Here is a 24,187-nt window from a genome sequence, read left to right as displayed (position 1 = left end):
AATCAGTATAAAGGCTCCATGCCATTTGCCTTCTTTGTCGGCCTGCTGCACCTACATGCTTACGTTCAGCAATTCCTGTATGAGGACACCCATGTCTCATTGCGCATTTCCCTCTCTTAGCTTATAGCCTTTCAAATAATAATCCATTGACTCCATCTACAATTCTTGATGCCTCAGAAAGGTAGCCAACATCACCAAAGATGCCTCCCACCTGCTTTTAATCTCTTCCACCTCTTTCATCAGGCAGTAGATACAAAAGCTGAAACACATGTACAAACAGCTTCGAGAACAGCTTCATTCCTGCTGTTACTAAACAGATAATTGAATGCTGGATAACACAGTTTAGCCAAGCATCAGGACCTTGCGATCTTGTTTGGATAATCCGAAATTCGGATAATCAATGTTCAGATAATTGAGGTTCCTCTGTAAAAGTGCCTTCACTTACAAGATCCATATTCCTCTATTCCCTTCATATTCACTTATTTGTTCAATTGATTCTTGAATGCTGCTATTATGTCTGCTCCATCACATTCTCTAGCAGTATGTTCCAGGCACTCACCACCACTTATGTGAAAAACTAGCCTCGTATATCTCTTTTAAACATCCTCCCCCCACCTTGAAACTGTGTCCCCTAGTAACTGACCTCTCCACCCTGGGAAAAACCCTCACACTTTCCACTCTATCTATGCCATTGACAAACTTATAAATGTCTATCAAGTTGCCCCTCAACCTCCTGCATTCCAGAGATACAAACTTAGTCTATCCAGCCTTTCCTCATAGCTAACATCCTACTGGTTGCACCTCAAAGAATTATGGCAGATTTGCCAAGCATAACTTCCCTTTCACATATCCAGTTTTCTCTCTAACTCTCTTCTTAATTAGTGGGGTTACATTAGCTATCCTCCAATCTATAGGAACTATTTCAGAGTCTATACAATCTTAGAATACAACTACCAATGTATTCACTATTTCTAAAGAGGAAATGAGGACCGCAGATGCACCTATCACCATCCCACCTACCTTGTGCCCCAGCCCCAACCTCCACCCTACTATTTGTCTCTCAGACCCCTTCCCCGCCCCCCCCCCCCCCACATTCCTGATGAAAGGCTCATGCCCGAAATGTCGACTCTCCTCCCCGAGAGGAGAGTCCTGACCTGCTGTACTTCTTCCAGTGCCACGCTGCACTATTTCTAAGACTACTTTCCTAAGTACTCTGGGATATAGCTTATAGACAATTAGGGATGGGTAATAAATGCTAGCCTTACCAGTGGTGCACTCATCCCTTGAATGAATAAAGGAAAAAAAAAGGCTCGGGGATTTATCAGCCTCCAATCTCATCAATTTGCCTAACACCATTTCTCTGTTAATACTAATTTCCATCGGTACCTCCCTCTGACTAAACCGTGTGTTCCTTAACATTTCTGTTATGTTACTTATGTCTTCCTTTGTGAACACAGAACTAAAATATTTTGTATTTAGTAGGTCAGCCATGTCTTTATTCCCCATTATAAATTCCTCTATTTCTGACCGTAAGGGTCCTACATTTGTCATCACCAAAGTTCCTGCAAGCTTACTTTCATGCTTCATTTCCCTTTCTTAATGAATCCCTTGGTACTCCTTTGCTACATTCTAAACCGACTCCTCAGCTCTTCTTTTTCAGGCCTTTCAGAAATGTTCCTTAAACTATCATAGAGAATTTGTGCCTCATAACTCTATTTGGATTCAGGACCCTGGTCACAGAATCAACCATGTCACTCTCCATCTTGATGACGAGCTCTATCATATTGTTGTTGCTCATAGCCTCTGACGTCCTTAACCTCTGGAAACTCTTTTTTTTCTTAAACATATTCAGGAATGTTACCTCCATTGCCACACCTCGTAGGAATTTCTATGAGGTTACCACCCTCTAAGTGAAGAAATATTTCTTCATTGTGTATTTATAGATCCTGATATTTGATAGATAGGATAGTGAAGATGACATTTGGTACGCTTTCCTTTATTGGTCAGAGTATGGAGTACAGGAGTTGGGAGGTCATGTTGCGGCTTTAAAGGTCATTGGTTAGGCCACTGTTGGAATATTGCGTACAATTCTGGTCTCCTTCCTATCGGAAAGATGTTGTGAAACTTGAAAGGGTTCAGAAAAGATTTACAAGGATGTTGCCAAGGTTGGAGGATCTGAGCTACAGGGAGGGGTTATTTTCCCTGGAGCATCGGAGGCTGAGGGGTGACCCTATAGAGGTTTACAAAATTATGAGGGGCATGGATAGGATAAATAGACAAAGTCTTTTCCCTGAGGTCAGGGAATCCAGAACTAGAGGGCATAGGTTTAAGGTGAGAGGGGAAAGATATAAAAGAGATGTACGAGGCAACTTTTTCACGCAGAGGGTGGTATGTGTATGGAATGAGCTGCCAGAGGATGTGGTGGATGCTGGTACAATTGCAACATTTAAAAGGCATTTGGATGGGTATATGATAGGAAGGTTTTGGAGGGATATGGGCCGGGTGCTGGCAGGTGGGACTAGATTGTGTTAGGATATCTGGTCGGCATGAACGGGTTGGACTGAAGGGTCTGTTTCCATGCTGTACATCTCTATGACAATGACTCTATTTGGACCCTCAAGCAAAGAGAAGTATAAACCTTGCATGCAGTCTGTACAGCTTTGTTAGAATTTTACATTTGAATGAGATTTCCCTCTTATTCTTCTAAACTCAGTGAATACAGATGCAGTCACTCCAAGATTTCCTTGGACAAACCTATCTGGTACAAAGGATTTTGAAATATCGAGGAGTTGAATGCTATGAGGAGCTGACACAAGAAAGGAGTTGAGGCCTGTGGCAGATCTGCCATGATCATATAGGTGATGGAACAGACTTGAGGGGATGAATGGCCTAAACCTGCTCCTATTTCTTACACTCTGCCATCCAAGGAAACATCCAAGGGATAATTTATAATAGAGAACAGGGAAAAGGCAGAGCAATTAAACAACTGCTTTAGTTCTGTCTTCACAGAAATGCTAGGGAAGTAGATGTCTTTTGGAATGGAGGAATTAAAGTAAAATAAATGTTAAAATAAAAATAGTGTTGAGGAACTTAATTGTACTGAAAGCTGATAAATCCCTCAGGCCTGATAACCTACATGACATAGTACTGAAGAGCTGGCCAGAGAAATTATGAATGCAATTGGTTGTCACCTTCCAAAATCCTGTAGATTCCAGAACATTCTCAGCAGATTGGAAGGTGGCAAACGTAAGCCCACAGTGTCAAAAAAAAGGGAAAAACTAGGAATTATAGACAACTCATCTTAACATCAGTGGTTGGCAAAATGCTTAAGTTTATTATCAAAGATGTGATAACATGACAGTTAGAAAATATTAACAATGTTACTCAAAGTTAATATAGATTTAAGAAAGGGAAATCATTTTTGAAAAACTTACTGGGATTTTTGAGGATGCAAATTGTAGAATGGATGAGGGAGAAAAATTGGAAGTGATGTATTTGGATTTGCGTGCCGTTAATGGCATATTTTATCATTCACGTCCATTTGAACATTAACCTTTCTCAATCCAACACCATTTAAACAATGCTTTGCCTTTCTGTTTCTCATACCAAAGTGGATAACTTCACATTTATCTATGCGATACTGCAACTGCCATGTATTTGTCCATTCACTCAACTTGCCAAATCCCCTTGAAGCACTTTTACATGCCCCTTCACACTTCCACCGAGTTTTTTGACATCAGAAAACTTGGAATTATTGCCCTCAGTTCCCTGACCCAAGTTATCAATGTATGATGTAAATAAATGGGGATTAAGCACTGATCTTGAAGGTATCCCATGTTGAAAATGACTATTTATTCCTACTCTTTTTACCCTGTATTCTAATCAAATTTCCATCCAAGCCAATTTACTACTACTATATATGGATCTGTAGAGAGAGAAACAGAGTTTACGTTTTGAGTTTAATATAACTCCTCTTTGGGATATGTTGACAAATGAACAAATGTTCTGACTGGTGATTGAGTCCCATTCTGCCTGTACAATGCGGTTTGAGGTGTGGTACAACCACCTGTGGTATGACCAGCTTGCAATACAGTGCTACAAATATAGACGTCAGCCTTCTGAATGCTCAGCGACTCCAATCACTGCTTGAAGTCTGAAGTATGAATTTCCTAAGGATACAGCTGGATATACTTTCTGCATTTGTGGTCTCATGGACACTGCAATAGTCCCTGATTTCCCAATGTAACTAATGTGAGGGAACAGGTTAGGACACACCACATGGATATGTTAAAGATGTTGTAGGAGGCAAGTACAGCAGATGCTGGAATCTGTACTGAAAACAACAAATGCTGGAGATCTCAGCGAGTCAAACAGCATCCATGGAGAGAGAGCAAGCTAACATTTCCAGTCTAGATGACTCTCTCTCCATGGATGCTGTCAGACTCGCTGTGATCTCCACATTTGTTGTTTTCAAGTCTATTAAAGATCTGTAGTTAGGTAGATTTAAGACAACAATTATACATTTCTTGAAAACTTATTAAGATATACAATACTTCAATGTGATTACATTAATGCAGCTTAAAAAGGATCAAAGAAGCTTTTGAATTTAACAAAACCGAAATAATAAGAAAAATTTCAGTTTTAGATAAGATATAGAACCGAATACTCACAGGAATCTCCACCATCCACAATTCTCCCCCTGTCTTGCAAGCCATCTGCAAAGCAATTTTCGTCACAATACTCATTATATTTGTCTTGTTTAGTGTACGGGCCACCACACACTGACTTGGAATTGGCTTCTCTACGCACAAGAATTTCTTTAAACAATCATAATTATTCTTTTGATTTGAGGGTAGAATGCACAACACCTACAATTCAAGAAAAAGAACAATCAGTTGGGAAGAGTGCACAAAAAAAAATTATTCGATAATTGAGATGAAATATTATCTCTGTCGACAGATGGACAGCAACTGTGAATGTCAGAGCATTTAGTACTCCCAGAATTTTCAGTTTTGATTTCGGGTAGAAATTAATGTGTTGTTGTGCCTTATAAGGCGTAAAAAGGGAACAAAAGCGTATCAGCTTTGTGGTGGGATAGCTTGTACACAGTCAGGGCAGATCTTGGAGTCTCTGTCAATGTTGTGGGGTTACTTTTAGGTCTGGGCAGTCACTTAAACCAACCACTGGGTCTCTTCAATATATACAAGAGGTATCTAAAGACTGTGAAATGATGCCTTCGACAATTTAGTCACTTCTTTTGTTGAAGCTTTGCAGTCCTTCTTAAATCAGGCTGGCCAAAATTTTCTCATGAGATGAGTGGGGTATATTTCAATTTTTCTCTTCTTCTGTGGCCAATGGGCAAATTTCAGAAAGGTAAGGGTTGCCACAACAGCAAACATGACATTCATCGAAAAACAAAGTGACAAGTATATCATTTAAATGAGCCATTAATAGAAATTAATGGAAATGACCACTAATAATTGCCAAGTGTCTGAAGAGAAAAAACAATCAGTACCGAATTATGATCCAGCAGGGAAGGAGATGGTTTCTGGGACTGAGCTCAGGTGTTATGTTAAATTAACGCTAATCTGAGTTGCCTGTAATGAGGCATACTTGGAGTTGGCCTCAGTGGAATTCACTCGAAAGTACAGTCGAAAGTAAGTTGGCTTTTGACCTGGATTTTCCTTCCCTTGTGTCCTGTTTTCCTTCTCCTTTTCCCACACTCTTCTTTCTGTCCCTCTTTCTCTGTCACCTTTTTCCTCCTCTCTATACCCAACTTTAACTTCAAGAAAATAATCCATGGGATTTTGTGCTCAAAAAATTTCCAGCAGCACTATTATCTCACCAGCAATCATTCACCTTGAAATGAAAGTAGTCATTACTGATTTTGCAGACAGGTGCAAGAGGAATTTCATAAAAGGTGAATTTTTAAAAAATGAAACTATAAAACAATTAGCAGGAGCAACCTAGTGCCTGACTATCATTCTCTCAACCCTACCCCTCGTCATCATGACCTGATTTGCAGGTTCCCTCAGACATCTGACTCTCACTGCCTTTTCCCCATGATGCGACTCTCATCTCCTTCTCCTCCAGTCCAAGACATAATCTCTCTGTAAAACCTCCAGCTGCAACACCATGGCTCCGGGCTTCAGGCTGCTCGCACCTTCTCCAATCACAGACTGGTGACATACTGGAGAAAATGAGCCACTAATTTTGAAGGAGCAGCTCGTTGCAAAATCTTCCACTTATACTTATCTGTATTTGAAATTTTAGCTACAAATAAAACATAAATAACACAAACTAATACATTATTTTCAAAAACAACAAACTTTCTCATTATATCTATTTTTCCTGGTCTATGATCCTTCTCACACAAGGGTACGTAATTATTATGGGAACTCTGTGAATGAGCTGTAAATTAATCTATCATTTAAGCAGATGCCAGGTGGTTTGATTTGCTGTGGCAGGCCACATGTGGCCGAGGGGCCCTAGGTTGGCATGTAATCTTAAACAAAAAATACAGACAGCCTAAATAATTACCAGCTGGGTACTGGACTCAATATGATGCCTCAAAGCTTGTATGAAGGAGACAGGGCTATCATTTACTTGAATCCTGTAAAGAAATGACAAACCATCAGGAAATAATTAACACAATGGGTGTAACAACTCATAGGTTATGATAATATAAAACATATAAAGAGAGAAATGGTAATTTGGTGTTTTCAGGCTGAACGGTTTGTCGCGGCATTCCCTAGGGACCAGTGTTAGGAAAATTGCTTTTCATTATTTAATTTAATACTTGAGGCATGCAGGGGACAATGTTAAAGTTTTCAGAGTATTGTAATCTTGAAAAGGATAATGATAAACTGGTGGAGTTGGTGGATAGATGGCAGTTGAATTTCAATGCAAAGAAGTGTGAGGTGATACAGTTTGACCAACCTTCGCATACATCGCATCATCCTCCACCACCTCCGCCACCTGCAAACAGACCCACCACTAAGGATATATTTCCCTCTCCAGCCCTGTCTGCAATCCGGAGAGACCATTCTCTCCGTGAGTCTCTCGTTAGATCCAAGCACCTCATCAGCCTAATCTCATTCCCAGCACCTTTGCCTGCCACCGCAGCAAATGCAAAACCTGTGCCCACACCTCCCCCCTCACCTCCATCCAAGGCCCCAAAGGATCTTTCCACATCCAACAGAAATTCACCTGTACTTCCACGCACGTTATCTCTGTATCTGTTGCATCCAATGTGGTCTCCTCTACATTGGGAGAAAGGACGCCAATTTGAGGATCGTTTCAGAGAACATCTCTGGGACACCCGCACCAACTAACCCCATCGACCCATGGCTGAACATTTTAACCCCTGTGCCACTCCACCAATGACGTGGAGGTCATGGGCCTCCTCCATCGTCAAACACTTACTACCCGACACCTGGATGAAGAACACCTCATCTTCTGCCTTGGGACCCTGCAACCACACAGGATCAATGTGGATTTCACCAGTTTCATTTCCCCTCCTCCCACCTTATCCCAGTCCCCAAGGCTCCAACTCAGCACTGCCCCATTGATCGGTCCTACCTGTCCACTTTCCTTCCTTCCCGCCCATCCGCTCCAGCCTCTCCTCCAACCTATCACTTCCACCACTCCTTCATCTACCTTTCACATTCCCAGCTACCTTCCCCCCAGCCCCATCCACCTCCCATTTATCTCTCAGTGAGCTTCATGCCTGATGAAAGGCTTATGCCCAAAATGTCAATTCTCCTGCTCCTTGGATGCTGCCTGACCTGCTGTGTTTTTTCAGCAACACACTCTCTATACATTTTGATAGAAGGAACATGGTGGAACAGTATAAAATAAAGAGGACTACTCTAAAGGGTGTGCAGGAGCAGAAAGATTGGGTCTGCATATGAAACATTAAAAAAAATGACAGGGCAGGTGGACAGTTTGGTAATGAAAGCATACAGTGTCCTAGGCTGTATTAATAACAGTGTATAATACAACAGCAGGGAGGTAATGCTTGGATAGTAAAAGATATGATATCCACCTTAACTGAAGCACCGTGTGCATTTCTGGGCATCATTCTTCAGGAAGGATGGAAAAGAGATTTATGAGAATAAAGAGGTAAAAACAATGACTGCAGATGCTGGAAACCAGATTCTGGATGAGTGGTGCTGGAAGAGCACAGCAGTCCAGGCAGCATCCAAGGAGCAGCGAAATCGACGTTTCGGGCAAAAGCCCTTCATCAGGAATAAAGGCAGAGAGCCTGAAGCGTGGAGAGATAAGCTAGAGGAGGGTGGGGGTAGGGAGAAAGTAGCATAGAGTACAATGGGTGAGTGGGGGAGGGTATGAAGGTGATAGGTCAGGGAGGAGAGGGTGGAGTGGATAGGTGGAAAAGAATAGTTCCAGCGATGAGAAACTTTAGATATGAAGATAGACTGGTGAAGCTGGAACTGTTTTCCGGGGACAGGAGAACGCAAAGGAAATTTGATACAATTTTAAAAATCATGAAATATTTTGGCACAGAAATAAGAAGAAACAATTCCAACTTGTAAAAGCATCAAAAAAAGGGCACACATTTTAAATGATTTTCAAAAGAGGTAAATGTAATGTGAGAAGAAATCTTTTCACACAATGAGCAATCAAATTCTGAAATGCAGCGATGGGCATTTGTTGGAAGCAAATTCAATGAGGCATTCAAGAGAACATTTGATAGATATCTAAACAGAATTATTGTGTAGGGTTACAGAAATATGATTCACAATTGAGCAGCTAACTAGTGCTTAATCTGCCAGGAGCTTTTGGTGGGGGGCTATGCCATATAGGTCAAAGTAGACAAACAGGAGACTTGAAGAACACAGCAAGTCAGGCAGCATCAGGAGGTGGAGAATTCAACGTTTTGAGTCAAGACCTTTCATCAGAATTGGGCAGAGGAAGGGAGCTCAGAAATACATGGTGGGGTGGGGTGGAAATGGTGATGAGGCTGGTGGGAAAGATAGCTGGGATGGCAATAGGTGGATGCAGGTAGAGGGTTTTTGTCATAGGTCAGTGGGAAGGGTGGAGCAGATAGGTGGGAAGATTGATTGATGGATAGGTAAGGTCAGGTCAAGGAGACAGGGAGAAGGGTAAAGATTGGACATGTGATGAGGTTGGGGGTTTGGAGATAGTGAAGCTAGTGAGGACTATGTTGAGGCCTGTTTGATCGATGGGAGGGATGAATCTGGAAGGTAGCTGAAAGGAAGGATCGAGCGTTGGAATGGAAAGGAGGAGATGGAACTGGAAAAGGAGCTGGGGGTTGGGTGAAATGTTTATGTGAAATAGGAGAATTCAATGTTAAGTCCTCCAGGCTGTAGGCTGCCCAGGTGGAAGGTAAGCTGTAAATAGTGCCGAAGGATGTTGTGGGTTACAGAAGGACGTAGCCAAGATGCAGAACTAGGCTGAGAAGTGGCAAATGGACTTTAATCCAGGAAATTGAGAGGTAGTTCACTTCAGAAGAAGTAACAGGAAAGCAGAGTATTGTGCTAATGGTAAAATTCTTGGCAGTGTAGATGAACAGAGACATCTCGGTGTCCAGGTGTATAAATCCCTGAAAGTTCTTGCCCAGGTTGATAGGGTTGTTAAGAAGGCATATGGTGCATTGGCATTTATTGGTAGGGAGATTCAGTTTCGGAGCCACGATTTCATGCTTCAGCTGTACAAGACACTGGTAAAGCCGCACCTGGAGTATTGCGTACGGTTCTGGTCACTGCATTATAGGAAGGATGTGGAAGCTTTGGAAAGGGTTCAGAGGAGATTTACTAGGATGTTGCCTGGTATGGAAGTAAGGTCTTACGAGGAAAGGCTGATGGAACTGAGGCTGTTTTCATTGGAGAGAAGAAGGTTGAGAGATGGCTTAATCAAGATGTGTAAGATAATCAGAGCGTTAGATAGAACGGACAGTGAGAGCCTTTTTCCTCAGATGGTGAAGGCTAACATGAGGGTACGTAGCTTTAAATTGAGGGCTGATAGATTCAGGACAGATATCAGGGGTAGTTTCTTTACTCAGGGAATAGTAGGGGCATGGAACAGCCTGCCTGCAACAGTAGTAGACTCGCCTGTAGTAGTAGACATTGAGGGCATTTGACATACATATGGATAGTAATGGAACAGTGTAGGTTATATGGGTATCAGATTAATTTCACAGGTTGGTGCAACATCGAGGGCCGAAGGGCCTGCACTGCGCTGTAACGTTCTATGTTCTATGACTGACGAAGAGGTAGGCGTGGCTAAGTCCGATGGCTACCCCTTGGATTTGGAAAAAGTTGGAAGAATTGGTATAGTCTAGGTGACCATTTCACTGAGCATTGTCACCAGGTCCTAAATGGCTAGTCTGACCTCCTGCTCACAGCCCATTTCAATTCAGCCCTTCTTCACCTCCCGACCCTGTCTTCCAGCTACAAACTGGATTCATCCCTCCCATCAACTAAACAGGCCCCAACATAGTCCTCACTGGCTTCACTATCTCTGCACCCTCAACCTTATCCCATGTCCAGCCCTTCCTCTCCTCCTGCCCCTTTGACCTGATCTTACAATTAATCACCCTTCCCACTGAACTATCGCAATTACCCCCTAACTGCATCCACCTATCACTATCCCACTTGCCTTTCCCCAGCCCTATGCCCGACATTTATTTCTGAGCTCCTTTCCCCTTTCTAAAATCTGATGAAGGGTCTTGACTTGAAATGTTGACTTCTGTACTTCCTGATTTTGCCTGGCTTGTTGTGTTCTTCCAGCCTCCTGTTTGTCTAGTTTGGATTCCAGCATCTGCAGTTTTTATTTTGTCTTTCTGCAATATAGGCCAGCTGTCTAGCCCACCAGCTTCGTCCCTGTTCCTGAGTTGATTTCTATAATACCAGAGCTTGGCAGAGGCATAGGTGAGTGCTGAAATTTGCAGAACGCCCACCACATGTAAATAAATAATTAAAGATCAAGAAGCTTGTTATAGACACAACTGACCTTGACAATACAATGCCCACACTAAAATGTCTCCCATGTGCCCTCACCCTCCACCCAAAAAATATCTTCCTGGTGTGTGAATAAGGTAAGATTTTTCTCTTTCCTTTTTATTGGTTGATTGGTAAACACTTTGTTTTTCTTTAATTTATCTATTATTTGATATTATAGTTGGACTAAGTTAAGTTTAAGAATAAAAATGCAGGAGATGCCAGACCCGTGTTATGCTCCTCTTGCTGATGTGCCCGACTCCTTCACGTGCAGTAAGTGTGTCCAGCTGCAGCTTTTGTTAGACCGTATGACAGCTCTGGCGCTGCAAATTGACTCATTGTGGAGCATCGTGGATAGCACTTTTAGTGAATTGGTCACATCTCAGATTAGGACTGCTGAGGGAGAAAGGAAATGGGTGACCAAAAGGCAGAGACAAAGCAGGTAGGCGGTGCAGGTTCCCTTGCAGTCATCCCCCTCCAAAACAGGTATACCATTTTGGATACTGTTGGGGGAAATGGCTCACCAGGGGAAGGCAGCAGTAGCCAGGGCAGCATGGTAGCTCAGTGGTTGGTAATGCTGCCTCACAGTGCCAGGGACCTGGGTTTGATTCCAACCTAGGGTGACTGTGTGTGGAGTTTGCACATTCTCTCTGTGTTCTGCGTGAGTTTCCTCCGGGTGCTCTGGTTTCCTCCCACAATCTGATGATGTGCAAGTTAGGTGACTAGGCTATGCTAAATTGGTGATAGTGTGCAGGGATGTGTGGATTAGGTGCATTAGTCAGGGGTAATTGTAGGGTAATAGGGTAAGGGTCTGGGTGGGTTACTCTTCAGAGGGTCGATGTGGACTTGTTGCACTGAATGACCTATTTCCATACTGTTGGGATTTTATGTTCAAAGATGAGTGGTAGAGACTTTATGTTCGAGCCAGATTCGTAGCACTGTGGCTGGCTCTGCTGTTCAGAAGGGTGGGAAAAAGAGTGGAAGGGCTATAGTCATAGGGATTCAATTGTAAGGGAGTAAACAGGTGGTCCTGTGTTCAAAAACGAGACTCCCAAATGGTATGTCGTCTCTCTGGTGCACAGGTCTGGGATGTCGCAGAATAGCTGCAGGACATTCTAAAGGGGGAGGGTGAACAGCCAGCTGTCATGGTGCAAACATGCACCAATGATATAAGTAAAAATTCTGATGATGTCCTACAAGCAGAATTTAGGAAGTGATGAGCCAAGTTTAAAAGTAAGACCACAGAGGTAGTAATCTCAGGATTGCTACCAATGCCATGTGCTAGTCAGAGTAGAAATGAAAGAATAGGCAGGATTAATGTATGGCTTGAGAGATGGTGCAGGAGGGAGGGGTTCAGATTTTTGGGGCACTGGGACCGGTTCTGGGGGAGGTGAGACTATTACAAATTGACGGTCTACACCTGGGCCAGACTGGAACCAATGTCCTAAAGGGTGCTTTTGCTAACGCTGTTAGGGAGGGTTTAAACTAATGTGGCAGGGGATGGGAACCAAACAAGGAGATTAGTTGACAGGAAGGAGGTAGGAATTAAAGCCTGTAAAGAACTAAATAATGAAGTCAACTTCACTAAGGAGAAGAGTAGGCAGGGAGCAGAAGATGAAACAAAGGGATATGTGGCCTGAAGTGCATTTGTTTTAATGTGAAAAGTGTAGGAGGTATGCAGATGAACTTAGGGCTTCAATTAGTACCTGAGAGTATGATGTTATTGTTATTACTGAGACTTGGTTGACAGAAGGGCATGATTGGCTACAAAGTTTCACAGGATATAGATGGCAGGATAGAGGGGGAGGTAGAAGGGTGGAACAAATGCATTACTGTCAGAGAGGATATCACAGCTGTGATGAAAGATGACACTATGGAGGACTCAAGCAGTAAGGCAAATGGGCAGAGCTCAGAAATAGGAAGGGTGCGGTAACAATTTGGGGCTGTACTACAGGCCTCCCAACAGTAAGCATGAGATAAAGATACAAATATGTAAACAGATTATGGAAAGATGTAACAGCAACAGGGTGGTGGTAATGGCAGATTTTAATTTTCCCAATATTGACTGGGATTCATTTTGTGTTAGAGGTCTAGATGGAGCAGAATTTGTAAGGAGCATCCAGGAGGGTTTTCTATAGCAGAATGTAAATAGTCCAACTCGGAAGGGGACCATACTGAACCTGGTGTTGGGGAATGAGCTCAACTAGACAGCTGAAATTTCAGTAGGGGATTACTTTGGAAATAGTGATCACAATTCTGTAAGTTTTAGAATCGTCATGAACAAAGACCAGAGAGGTCCTAAAGGAAGAGTGCTAAACTGGTGGAAGGCCAACTTTTGCAAAATTCGGCAGGAACTGGGAAACATGGATTGGGAGCAACTGTTTGAAGGTAAATTCACATTTAATATGAGGGAGGCTTTTAAATAATGCAGGTCAGACATGCCCCTGTGAAAATAAGGGATAGAAGTGGAAAGATTAAGGAATCATGGATGACAGATGAAATTGTGCAACTATCTAAGAGGGATAATGAAGCACATATAAGACCTAAGTGACTGAAAACAGATGAAGCTCTGGAAGAATATTGCGAAAGTAGGACCAATCCGAAATGAGGAATTAAGAGGGTTAAAAGGGGTCATGAGATATCTTTAACAAACAGGGTTAAGGGAAATCCCAAAGGCTTTTATTTGTATATTAGGAGCAAGAGTTTAACTAGAGAAAGGGTTGGCCTATTCAAGGACAAAGGAGGAAAGTTATTCGTGGAGTCAGAAAAAAATGGGTGAGATTCTTAATGAATACTTTGCATTGGTATTCACTGAGGAGACGGACCTGACGAATGTTGAGGTTCAGGATAGATGTTTGATTACTTTAGGTCAAGTCGGCATAAGGAGCGAGGAAGTGTTGCGTATGTTAAAATGCATTAAGGTGGACAGGTCCCAGGTCCAGATGGGATCTATCCCAGGTTACTGAAGGAAGCAAGAGAGGAAATAGCTGGGGCCTTAACAGATATCTTTGCAGTATCCTTAAATACAGGTGAGGTCCCAGAGGACTGGAGAATTGTTAATGTCCCCTTTTTTAAAAACGGCAGCAGGGATAATCCAGATAATTATAGACCAATGAACCTGACATCAGGAAGCTGCTGGAGAAGATAATGAGGGATAGGATCTATTCCCATTTGGAAGAAAATGGGTTTATCAGTGATAAGCAGCAATGTCTTGTGCAGGGAAAATTATGTTTTACCAACTTGTGGAAGTGACAAAGTTGATTGAGGGAAGTGCTGTAGATGTAATTTACATTGATAAGGTTATCCATGGTAGGCTGTTAGAGAAAGTAAAGTCATAGAGGTCCAGGGTATACTAACTAGATGGATAAAGAACTGGCAGGGCAACAGGAGACAGTGTAGTAATGGAAGGGAGTTTCTCAAAATGGAGAACTGGGACCAGTGGTGTTCCACAGGGATCCGTAGTGGGACCCTTTTGTTTGTGATATACGCAAGTAATCTGGAGGAAGATATAGGTGGTTTGATTAGCAAGGTTGCAGATGACACGAAGATTGGTGGAGTGGCAGACAGTGAAGGGGACTGTCAGAGAATGCAGCAGAATATAGATTGGACAGTTGCGCAGAGAAATGGCAGATGGAGTTGAATCTGAACAAATGCAAGGCATTTAGGAAGATCTAATTCTAGAACAAACTATACAGTAAGTGGAAAAACTCTGGGGAGAACTGATGTACAGATAGATCTGTGTGTTCAGGTTCATTGTGCCCTGAAGGTGGCAACTCAGGTCAATAGAGTGGTCAAGAAGGCGTACTGCATACTTTCCATCATCAGACAGGATATTGAGTACAAGAGTGGCAGGTCTTATTTTGGTTGTATAAGACTTTGATTTGGCCACATTTGGATTACTGCGTACAGTTCTCATCGCCACATTACCGAAAGGATGTGGATGCTTTGGCGAGAGTGCAGAGTAGGTTCACCAGGATGTTGCCTGGTATGGAGGGCGCTAGCTATGAAGAGAGGTTGAGTAGATTAAGATTATTTTCATTAGAAATATGGAGATTGAGGGAGACCTGACTGAGGTCCACAAAATCATGAAGGGTATAGACAGGGTGGATAGCAATAAGCTTTGTCCCAGAGTGGGGGATTCAATTACTAGGGGTCACAAGTTCAAAGTGAGAGAGGAAATGCTTAAGGGAGATATGCGTAGAAAGTTCTTTACGCAGAGGGTGGTGGGTGCCTGGATTGCGTTGCCAGCAGAGGTGATAGAGACCATAGCTTCATTTAAGATGCACCTAGACAGATACATGAATGGGCAAGGAATAGAGGGATTCAGATCCTTCGAACATACACAAGTTTAGGTAGAGGATCTGAATCAGCGCAGGCTTAGAGGGCCAAAGGGCCTGCTCTTGTGCTGTAATTTTGTTTGTTCTTGCTCTTTGTTCTAATACGAGATCCCTTATTGCAGCTGTTAACCTAGTTCAATCAGGGAGTCCTAGCTAATAGATATAAATAGAAGTGTCAGAGGTTCTGCTCATACTGAGAGCTGGCTCTAAAGAGGCAGGACCAGTGTCAAGTACTATGCATGTGTAAATAGAGGGTGACTTGGTGATGGAACACCAGCCTCTGGAGTTATTTCAATGGCAATGAAAGAAACAAATATTGTCCTGAAGAAATTCTGCTCGCAACAGTTGTCTATGCGTTGGAGTAGGTGTTTCTGGTATCATGCTATTATTTGGGGAGCTTGACTTGTTTACTCTGGCCATGAGAAACTGGTTCCAGTATGTGGAAAGAATGCATTATCTTCTCTCAGCAAATGACTTTGGGGCAAATGAAAAGTTAATGACAGCTTGCAGACCTGGATTAAACTCCATTTGCCATTTATCCACCTATGTCTTCAAGTGATCTATATCCTGCTGTATGCTTTGACAAGCTTCTACACTATCCATAGCTCCACGGATCTTTGTATTGTCTGCAAACTCACTAACTCACCCATCCACATTTTTATCCAAGGCATTTATATATATATATCACAAACAGCAGAGGTCCTAGTACGGATCCCTGTGGAATCACTAGTCATGGACCTCCAGCTAGAAAAACACCCTTCCACTATTAGCCACCGCTTTCTGCAGGCAAGCCAATTCTGAATCCATGTGACCAAGTCACTGTGCATACAATGCAACTTCAACTTCTGGATGATCCTGCCATGAAGGACCCTACCGAAAGCCTTACTAAAATCTATGTAGATGGCATCCACTCCATCATCCTCATTGAACACCTTTGCCACCTCCTCAATACTCAATCCAGTTAGTAAGGTATAACCTGCTGACCGTCCCTTATTAGGCCTTGCTTTTTCAAATGCACCTATATCCTAACCCTAAGAATTCTCTGCATTAGCTTCCCAACCACTGACGTGTACTCACTGGCCTATAGTTTCCTGGATTATCCCTATTTCCCCTCTTGAACAGAGGAACACCAATAGCTACTTGCCAGTCTTCAGAACCCCTCCAATGACTAGAGAGGATACAAAGATCTTGGTCAATGCCCCAGCAATCTGCTCTCTTGCCTCCCTCAATGACCTGGGGTAGATACCATAGGGTCCCGGGGACTTAGCCACCTTAAATATGCTCTTCAAGAGACCTAACACCAATCATTTCTTCATCTCAAAATGCCCTAACGTATTAGCATGCTCCACATTAATCTAGCTATCCTCCATATCCTTCTCCTGGGTAAATACTGACGCAAAATACTCATTTCGGATCTCACCCACATTCTCTGCCTCTAAACACAGTTTCCCTCTTTTATCCTTGAGTCTTCCTACTTTCTGCCTAGTTATGCTCTTATTTTTAATGTATGCATGTCATGTGTGAATAACCAGGATGACCAATAATGAGCACTTGGAAAACTTGGACATAGTGCTTAAATGTTTCTCCTAGGCAGGTGTCTACTTCAGAAGAGAAAAATGTGCGTTCCGGACACCTCAGGTGACCTAGGAGGAAGTGAGGACTGCAGATGCTGGACAGCAGAGTCGAAAAGTGTGGTGTGGAAAAGCATAGCCAGTCAGGCAGCAGCCAAGGAGCAGGAGAGTCAACGTTTCAAGCATAAGCTTCCCGATGAACAGTACCACACTTTTCCAACTCAAGTGACCTACTTAGGCTACAGAGTTGACAACACTGGGTTACACCCATTGGAAGATAAAATGGGAGGGATCAAGTTGCCCCAGCTTCAATGTTTGCACTGGTGCTTAGGTCTTTATTTGGATTGATGAATTATTATGGAATTAATATGTAACCTGGCCTCCATTGGGACCTACTGCAAAAAGGTCAGCCTTGCAAATGGTCATGTAGTCTTTAGGGAAGTAAAGAAGCAGCTATCGTTGAGTAAAGTGTCAGCTCACTACAATCCCAAGAAAGGTACTGACAAACCATGCCTCCTGCTGTGGCATTGGGGTAATGTTGACTCAAAGACCCAATGGAGAGGAATGTCCATAGCATATGGTTCCGAGATTGGCTGATACTAAACACAAGTATGCCCAGATAGAGAAGGAAAGTTTGGCAGTTATCTTTGGTGTGAGAAGGTTCTACCAATACCTTTATGGACATTAATTTGTCATAGCAACAGTCCACAAACCCCTGTTAGGGCTACTTAAAGAAGACAAGGAAGTGCAGCACATAGCTTCTGGTCGAATTTAACGATGGGCCCGTATTCTCAGTGCACACAATTACAAGATGGAACACCGACCAAGTGGTGAATGTGGATGCCTTGAGCTACCTCTCACTGGCAGATATCCCATTGGGTGGTACCTTCTCTGGAAGATTCCATTCTGGTTTTAATCTTTCTGGACACCTTTCTGATCACCAGGGCTGAGAGATAAATGGGAGGGGGGTGGGGCTGGGGGGGGGGGGTGGAGAGGTAGCTGAGAATGCATCTGTAGATGAAGAAGGGGGTGAAGGTGATAGGTCAGAGAGGAGGGTGGAGTGGATAGATGGGAAAGATAGGTCAAGACAGTGGTGCAGAGTTTGAGGCTTGGGACTCGGGTAAGGTGATGGGAGGGTAAATGAGGAAACTGGTGAAATGCACATTAATCCTATGTGGTTCCAGGGTCCCAGGACATTGAGAGTGGTAAGGGTTTGGTGATGGAGGAGGCCCAGGACCTGTATATCCTTGGCAGATTGGGAGGGGAGTTGAAATGTTCAGCCATGAGGCGTTGGGGTTGGTTAGTGCAGGTGTCCCAGAAATGTTCTCTGAACCAATCCGGAAGTTGACATCTTGCTCCTTGTAACTGCTGCCCTTTTCCAGCACCACATCCTTCAACTCTAATCTCTACATCTGCAGTCCTCACCTTTTCCAAAAAGGAAATAAAATATTGAGGGGTTTGCATAGAGTTCATGGGAGTTTTCTTCCCCGTAGGATGGGGAGAATTTTAAGACAAGGGAGCCCGTTTTCGAAGGTGAGAGGATAGAAATTTTAACAAGACATGAGGGGCAAAATGTTTACACAGTGAGTGGTTTGTGTATGGAATGAACTTCCTGAAGAAGTGGTAGATGTGGGTACAATTACAAGGTTTAGAAGACATTTGGATAAGTACATGAATAGGGAGAAAGTGAGGACTGCAGATGCTGGAGATCAGAGTCAAAAAGCGTGGTGCTGCAAAAGCACAGCCAAGGAGCAGGAGAATTGACTTTTCAATCAGGAATGATGAAGAGCTCATGCTCGAAACATCGATTCTCCTGCTCCTCAGATGCTGCCTGATCAGCTGCGCTTTTCCAACACCACACTGTTTGACTAAGTAAATGAATAGGAAAGGTTTGGAGAGATATGGGCCAGGAGCAGGCAGGTGGGACTAGTTTAGTTTGGGATTATGTTCAGCATGGACTGCTTGGACCGAAGGGTCTGTTTCTGTGTTGTATGACTCTAAGTTATGTCTGGTGGCCAGGATTGGATGCACACATAGCTGTGTTGTTGGGGCAGTGCCCAGAGTGCCAACAAAGACAAAGTTTACCACCACCAATTCCCTCACAATTGTCGGAGTGGCCAAGTAAACCCCGGACTCAGTTACATATCAATTATGCCAGTCCTTTCATGGGCTTAATAAACTTGGTCATTGTGGATGCCCATTCAAAGTGGATAGAGTTCATTCAGCAAGTTCAGGGATGATGATTGAAAAGCTGTGAGCAATACATGGATTCCTGGAAGTATTCCTGGTTACAGACAATGGGACGCCATTTATCAGCTGAGATTTTGAGTATTTTCTAAAGTTAAATGACATTCAGTGTGTTTGGACACCTCCAGATCACGGCTTGATGGAAAGAGCAGTTCAAACATTGAAGGCAGGCTTAAAGAAACAGCCTACCCTTTACTTGATACCAAACTGTCCTGGTTCCTGTTTGATAATGGTACCACCTTTCACATGGTTACAGGGAAGCTCCTGCAGCGTTGCAGATGGGGAGAACATCTCACACCAGGTTAATCCTGATATTTCTGGACATCTGGGTTGGGGGGAGGGAGCGTGAAATGGCATCAGTAATGCCGATGCTGGCCACATGCCTCCTTTAAGTGAGAGAGACAGTTCACTTCAGGATGTTGAAACTATAAAATAGCCCTATATGGCTATGAGGCAAGGTCAACACGAGGTCAGGCACTGTGACATACAAAGTTTGAATAGGTAAGGCGGTCCTGAACAAGCCTGTGGATCACATGAAAGCTGCTACCTTGCAAAAAAAAACCTGGCCCCTGGGAACCAAGTCAAAGAAGCCCCCAGAGTTCGAGATGCCTGCAGCCTTTGTCACATACTTAGTACCGTCATCGCCTGAAAAGGAGGAATTTCTTCCAAGACATTCTGGGCACAAGAGACAGGCTCTAGTCCACGATACGCCACCCACGTCAGAGTTGAAGGAACTGGACCTGGTGTGAAAACGTCCAAGGAGAATGCTAAGAAAAAGAACTGATCTGCATCTCACTACTGTGTGTGTGAGGGAGGTGGGGGGAGGCTGGGTGGGAAATGGATTGTAGTAATTGGAATGAGGGCTATGTGGATCTCATTGACTATGAAATCCTGATCGGGGTTGTTAATCTGGGCCAACAAGGGAGCCTTAGAGGCTGACTAATGCTCTCAATATGTTTAGGGAGAGCTGGGCACCACGGAGGATAGAGTACTTTATTTGATTTAATCCCTATCATTTCCTTTCACTTTCTTCAAGTAAGCATTGCCCTAATTAGGTTTTGCTTCTTATTGGTTCACTAACCACATGGGTATTTTCCTGGTAGTGGGAAGTATGCAAATAAAATGTCTTTTTACTGAGTCACTGCACATACACACACAAGCACAAGTGATGTGGGGATATAATATGCACAATAAAAAAAAAGAGAAAAACTCAAGAATCTCATATCTTCTCTTCAACTCTTGGGAATGGCTCTGAACTAGCTGGTCAGAGACAATGTACTGTATATGTGCAAATAAAGGGTGATTTGGTGACAGGATACTGACCTTCGTGGAGTTATTTCAGTGACATTGCTGAAAGGTCCATATCGAAGCATTACATTAACCACTTTGTGAAGGCGAAGTGAAGCTGAGATGAAACTGAAGCTTGGAGGAATCCTTGTGTAATAAATCCAACAACAATGTTGAAGTCAGCAATTACAAAATTGCTACCAAGCACAACAAGAATAGGAACTTTCACTGTCTGTTGCATTGCCTCCAGGAGGAATAAATCAGTGAAGATCCATCAAGGAGGTGAAGAAGAATAATTAGACCCACAATATACAGATCTTGCTGATATTATCTATTATTCTCCCAAATCCAATGTAGGTGGAAACAAAAGGTGACCTTGACTCCCATGAATGAACTGCACCAGCTGCTACAGCAGGACTTGGGTTCAGATAGAATGAGTAGCTATTCTATCCTGGTGGTCATCAAGGTTACATCTGTCCTGAATTTTTTATGAGCAGCTGTTTGGCAGCTCCCAATTGTTGAGTTATTAGAGATGCCATTTTTTCCAGATTGTACCAAGTTATATCTTTCCTCCCCGACAAGGAAAGCCAATTAGCCAACATGACTGGCTTCATCCAGGTGCAGGACGCTTTATCTGCATCCACATTGCTTTTAGATTAGATTACTTAGTGTGGAAACAGGCCCTTCGGCCTAAGAGGTCCACACCGAACTGCCAAAGTGCAACCCACCCAGACCCAATCCCCCTTCACCTAACACTATGGGCAATTTAGCATGGCCAATTGACCTAACCTGCACATTTTTGGACTGTGGGAGGAAACCGGAGCACTCGGAGGAAACCCACGCAGACATGGGGAAAATGTGCAAACTGCACACAATCAGTCACTTGCGGCGGGAATTGAACCTGGGTCTCTGGCGCTGAGAGGCAGCAGTGCTAACCACCGTGCCACCTTGCTGCTTTGAGAGTGATCTTCTCACCAACCTGCAGATTTTCTCAACTGAAAAGGCTTCCACTTGATTGGTTAAAAGCAAAATACCTTTAGATTAGATTAGAGTCATAGAGTCATAGAGATGTACAGCATGGAAACAGACCCTTCGGTCCAACCCGTCCATGCCGACCACATATCCCAACACAATCTAGTCCCACCTGCCAGCGCCCAGCCCATATTCCTCCAAACCCATCCAAATGCCTCTTAAATGTTGCAATTGTAACAGCCTCCAACACATCCTCTGGCAGCTTATTCCATACACTTACCGCCCCCTGCGTGAAAAAGTTGTCCCTTACATCTGTTTTATATCTTTCCCCTCTCACCCTAAACCTATGCCCTCTATTTCTGGACTCCCTGGCCAGGGAAAAGACTTTGTCTATTTATCCTATCCATGCCCCTCATAATTTTGTAAACCTCTGTAAGGTCACCCCTCAGCCTCCGACGCTCCAGGGAAAACAGCCCCAGCCTGTTCAGCCTCTCCCTGTAGCTCAGATCCTCCAACCCTGGCAACATCCTTGTAAATCTCTTTTGAACCCTTTCAAGTTTCACAACATCTTTCCGATAGAAAGGAGACCAGAATTGCACGCAATATTCCAAGCGGCCTAACTAATGTCCTGTACAGCCGTAACATGATCTCCCAACTCCTGTACTCAATACTCTGACCAATAAAGGAAAGCATACCAAATGCCTTCTTCACTATGCTATCTACCTGTGACTCCACTTTCAAGGAGATATGAACCTGCACTCCAAGGTCTCTTTGTTCAGCAACACTACCAAGGACCTTACCATTAAGTGTATAAGTTCTGCTAAGATTTGTTTTCTCTAAATGCAGCACCACGCATTTATCTGAATTAAACTCCATCTGCCACTTCTCAGCCCATTGGCCCATCTGGTCCAGATCCTGTTGTAATCTGAGGTAACCCTCTTCGCTGTCCACTACACCACCAATTTTGGTGTCATCTGCAAACTTACTAACTGTACCTCTTATGCTCGCATCCAAATCATTTATGTAAATGACAAAAAGTAGAGGACCCAGCACCAATCCTTGTGGCACTCCACTGGTCACAGGCCTCCAGTTGAAAAACAACCCTCGACCACCACTCTCTGTCTTCTACCTTTGAGCCAGTTCTGTATCCAAATGGCTAGTTCTCCTTGTATTTCATGAGATCTAACTTTGCTAATCAGTCTCCCATGGGTAACCTGGGCAGCACGGTGGCACAGTGCCGGAGACCCGGGTTCAATTCCCGCCTCAGGCGACTGACTGTGTGGAGTTTGCACGTTCTCCCTGTGTCTGCGTGGGTTTCCTCCGGGTGCTCCGGTTTCCTCCCACAGTCCAAAGATGTGCAGGTCAGGTGAATTGGCCATGCTAAATTGCCCGTAGTGTTAGGTAAGGGGTTGATGTAGATGTAGGGGTATGGGGTATGCTTCGGCGGGGCGGTGTGGACTTGTTGGGCCGAAGGGCCTGTTTCCACACTAAGTAATCTAATCTAAAAAAAAACCTTGTCGAACGCCTTACTGCAGTCCATATAGATCACATCTACTGCTCTGCCCTAGTCAATCTTCGTTACTTCTTCAAAATACTCAATCAAGTTTGTGAGACATGATTTCCCACGCACAAAGCCTTGTTGACTATCGCGAATCAGTCCTTGCCTTTCCAAATACATGCACATCCTGTTCCTCAGGATTCCCTCCAACAACTTGCCCACCACCAAGGTCAGGCTCACTGGTCTATAGTTCCCTGGCTTGTCTTTACTGCCCTTCTTAAATAGTGGCACCACATTTGCCAACCTCCAGTCTTCCGGCATCTCACCTGTAACTATCGATGATACAAATATCACTGCAAGAGGCCCAGCAATCACTTTTCTAGCTTCCCACAGAGTTCTCGGGTACACCTGATCAGGTCCTGGGGATTTATCCACTTTTAACCGTTTCAAAACATCCAACACTTCCTCCTCTGTAATCTGGACATTTTGCAAGATGTCACCATCTATTTCCCTACAGTCTATATCTTCCATATCCTTTTCCACAGTAAATACTGATGCAAAAAATTCATTTAGTATCATCCCCATTTTCTGTAGCTCCACACAAAGGCTGCCTTGCTGATTTTTGAGGGAAAAAGTGAGGACTGCAGATGCTGGAGATCAGAGCTGAAAATGTGTTGCTGGAAAAGCGCAGCAGGTCAGGCAGCATCCAAGGAACAGGAGAATCGACATTTCAGGCATCAGCCCTTCTTCAGGACCCTATTCTCACCCTAGTTACCCTTTTGTCCTTAATGTATTTGTAAAAACCCTTTGTATTCTCCTTAATTCTATTTGGCAAAGCTATCTCATGTCCCCGTTTTGCCCTCCTGATTTCCCTCTTAAGTATATTCCTACTTTCTTTATACTCTTCTAAGGATTCACTTGATCTATCCTGTCTATACCTGACATATGCTTCCTTCTTTTTCTTAACCAAACCCTCAATTTCTTTAGTCATCCAGCATTCCCTATACCTGCCAGCCTTCCCTTTCACTCTGACAGGAATATACTTTCTCTGGATTCTTGTTATCTAATTTCTGAAGGCTTCCCAATTAGATTAGATTAGATTCCCTACAGTGTGGAAACAGGCCCTTCGGCCCAACAAGTCCACACCAATCCTCCGAAGAGCAACCCATCCCCCTCTGATTAATGCACCTAATGCTATGGGCAATTTAACATGGCTAATTCACCTGACCTACACATCTTTGGACTCTGGGAGTAACCGGTGCACCCGGCGGAAACCCACACAAATCTGGGAAG

The 24,187-nt window shown here is 43.5% G+C and overlaps 1 protein-coding gene across 1 annotated transcript in view; it reads right to left on the bottom strand.

Annotated features, from left to right (window-relative positions):
* The window catches only part of LOC140481513 (piwi-like protein 4), a 153,707-nt gene that overhangs the window by 45,529 nt on the left and 83,991 nt on the right, over positions 1-24,187 (bottom strand). The window contains exons 11-12 of the mRNA XM_072577831.1: positions 6,541-6,613; positions 4,671-4,868 (exon numbers count right to left, since the gene is read on the bottom strand). Coding sequence (XP_072433932.1) covers positions 4,671-4,868; positions 6,541-6,613 — 271 coding nt within the window. The remainder of the gene's footprint in view (positions 1-4,670; positions 4,869-6,540; positions 6,614-24,187) is intronic.

Source organism: Chiloscyllium punctatum, chromosome 9 (genome assembly GCF_047496795.1).
Source record: "Chiloscyllium punctatum isolate Juve2018m chromosome 9, sChiPun1.3, whole genome shotgun sequence".
Classification (NCBI taxonomy): domain Eukaryota; kingdom Metazoa; phylum Chordata; class Chondrichthyes; order Orectolobiformes; family Hemiscylliidae; genus Chiloscyllium; species Chiloscyllium punctatum.
The sequence above is the reverse complement of the archived record's forward strand: the minus strand, read 5'-3'. Positions and strand labels throughout refer to the sequence as shown.